The sequence below is a fragment of the Ceratina calcarata genome, unplaced genomic scaffold (assembly GCF_001652005.2).
Source record: "Ceratina calcarata isolate Rehan_Ccalc_2016 unplaced genomic scaffold, ASM165200v1 scaffold4117, whole genome shotgun sequence".
Lineage (NCBI taxonomy): Eukaryota > Metazoa > Arthropoda > Insecta > Hymenoptera > Apidae > Ceratina > Ceratina calcarata.
In genome coordinates, this window is record NW_017164708.1 from 1 (window position 1) to 2,343 (window position 2,343).

General features: G+C 41.6%; 1 protein-coding gene across 1 annotated transcript; it reads right to left on the bottom strand.

The window, feature by feature from the left end:
* Positions 1–160: 160 nt before the first annotated feature.
* Positions 161–1,105, bottom strand: LOC108626528 (uncharacterized). The gene is made up of 3 exons (XM_018027244.1): positions 1,002–1,105; positions 546–907; positions 161–441 (listed from the first exon to the last, which is right to left on the bottom strand). Exons 1-3 carry the CDS (start codon positions 1,103–1,105, stop codon positions 161–163), a joined length of 747 nt encoding a protein of 248 aa, XP_017882733.1.
* Positions 1,106–2,343: the final 1,238 nt, after the last annotated feature.

Consider the following 2,343-nt stretch of genomic DNA (forward strand, 5'->3'; position numbering starts at 1 on the left):
TTTGTATCGTAGTGGTTAGGGTGAAAGTGACGGATCGTAGACAGAAGTTCGATGAGACCATTTGTAAGAAACTTTATTTATAAATAAATCAGAGTCGCGTGTAAATAAATATTAAATAAAAACGATCTAGGATAGGAAAGTCGAACGCGCGTAGGTCAGCCTATTTCCTGTACGCCCTGTAGGGACCATGAGCTGCCGTGTCCCAATGAGGCGGGTGCTCCACGGGGGGGTGTCCGTAGTGGACGACTTCGTACGCGACTTTAGGCTTCGTCAGCTTGAAAATCATCATCGCGCCGCTGAGCACCATCGAGAGGAGACCCAGGGTGAGAGCCTTCCACGTCTTCAGAGCGATCAGGGCAAGGGCAAGGGGTACAAGGGCGGTAGCCTTGAACTTGAGACCCAACAAGAAGGGTATCATCACCTTCTTCACGAATCCACGGCCTGTGAATAAAAATAAAACAATTATAAGTAAATCGTAAATAAATAAATAAATAAATGAACAAATACGTTTTATTATTTTCCTATCGCGGATGAGATTTTGTTACCTTGACCGTTCGAGGAGTCGGAAAGAGGGACAGTCAAACTTCTAGGCATGCTGTCCACCAACGATCGTGGAACGATGTTGGAACCGACGATGGCTTCAGGTAACTTAGCCTCTATCTGATGGCTGGAGAGATACGCGTCCAGTTTTTCAAGCATCAGGGACCTCAGAAGCTCCTTCCGGGCGGGGTCCACGGAATCGTATTGCGATGGGTAGTATTCTTCGGTATTTTCCTCAGGGAAGTTTCTGGACTTGACTATTGCCAGGTCTTCCGTGATCGCCAGCCTGTCTTGCTTCACGGCTTGGCTGAGGTATGCGAGAACTTTGGGCTTTACGCACGACAACATCGACTCGTTGTTTATGCACCTGTAAAAATTAGAAGCGATATTTAATTCTGATTTCCTTATCATAGTAATTAGTTCGTTTTTAAAAAGAGTTTAAAGAAAAATTCGATGCTTACTTGTGGTAAATGTTTCGCAGTGCCTCGGCCGTGGTCTCCGTCGGCCTTTCCGCGACTGCGAGAGCGCCCAGAAGGGCCACGGACACGATGATAGTGAACTTCATGACGAATACCCACCGATTTGCGAGGCTAACCACCGAATGCCAGTGCGAACGAAGACAACGCGGTTTTATAGCCGATGGAAGCCACGTACGGACGATGAATTTTGATCAGAGAACGTGTGCCCGGCTGAAAGGAAAGAAGAAAGCCTCATTATCTAGGGTGCCGATGTTTTCACGACTCCGTGTTTCGTCCTCGGAACGATTTTGGTTGCGACATACACCGCTTCCGGTGATCACCGTGTCGAGAGAGATTCTTCATTAACGCGAATCATTTAGGTGATTTAAACCCAACGATGACGCTCGAAGAGAACAGGTAAATGCTCGAACGGTGGAAAACTAACGATGGCAAAGTGAAATTGCTCAGACAAATCGTCCGTGAGAAGAGAATAGATGAAAGTAAGAACAGCTTATGAAGACAGAATAATGAGAGATCGATGGAAACTAGGTAGAAAGTGATTTTATAGTGTAACATCGATCGTGTTTGCGTAAGAATAGAGTGAATTAAGCTGTGCTATTTGTTACGTCGATTACCATAAGAATCAAGAAGCTAGGTCAATCTCCTATTGATACTTACCTATATTGTTCATGACATCATTATTTTAAACAGTCTGAATGTAGACGACATTGTTCCGATTATTAAAATTGCTGGACACTTCTTATAATAAATACTTCTGCTATCATATCAGAATAATAATTGATATTTAAGTGGACGTGGATTGGATAGAGATATCAATATGCTCTTTTTACATCGTTTATTATGAACAGAACAATGATATACAGTGAAACTTCGAGGTAGTGTGATCGAAGCATTTCATTTTGTACAGTATTTATACATGACTTATTTTTAATCACATTTAATAAATAAAACTGGGTATGGCACCCGGGAGCATAATAATAAATAATCGCATAAAAAATAAAATACGCATGTCTTGAAACACTCCTCGCTTCCATGATGCACTTCAATATATTTAACAACTTAGGCGTGTACAATTACACTTCGTAAATAACTTGCGAATTATGTATAATCTTTTATCTTTTACGATACACACGTAGTTGAGGACGTAGTTGAAGAAATGCAAAACTTTAAATACACCAAGGATCATTTAATTGAATTACATTTCTTTCGAATTTCTGACAAATTGTCAAAAGTATCGAATTTGACAATTCATCAGAGAATTCGTACGCATCTCTCGAAAACTATCCGAAAGCCTTCGTAATAGCGACCCAGAAAAAGTCATTCG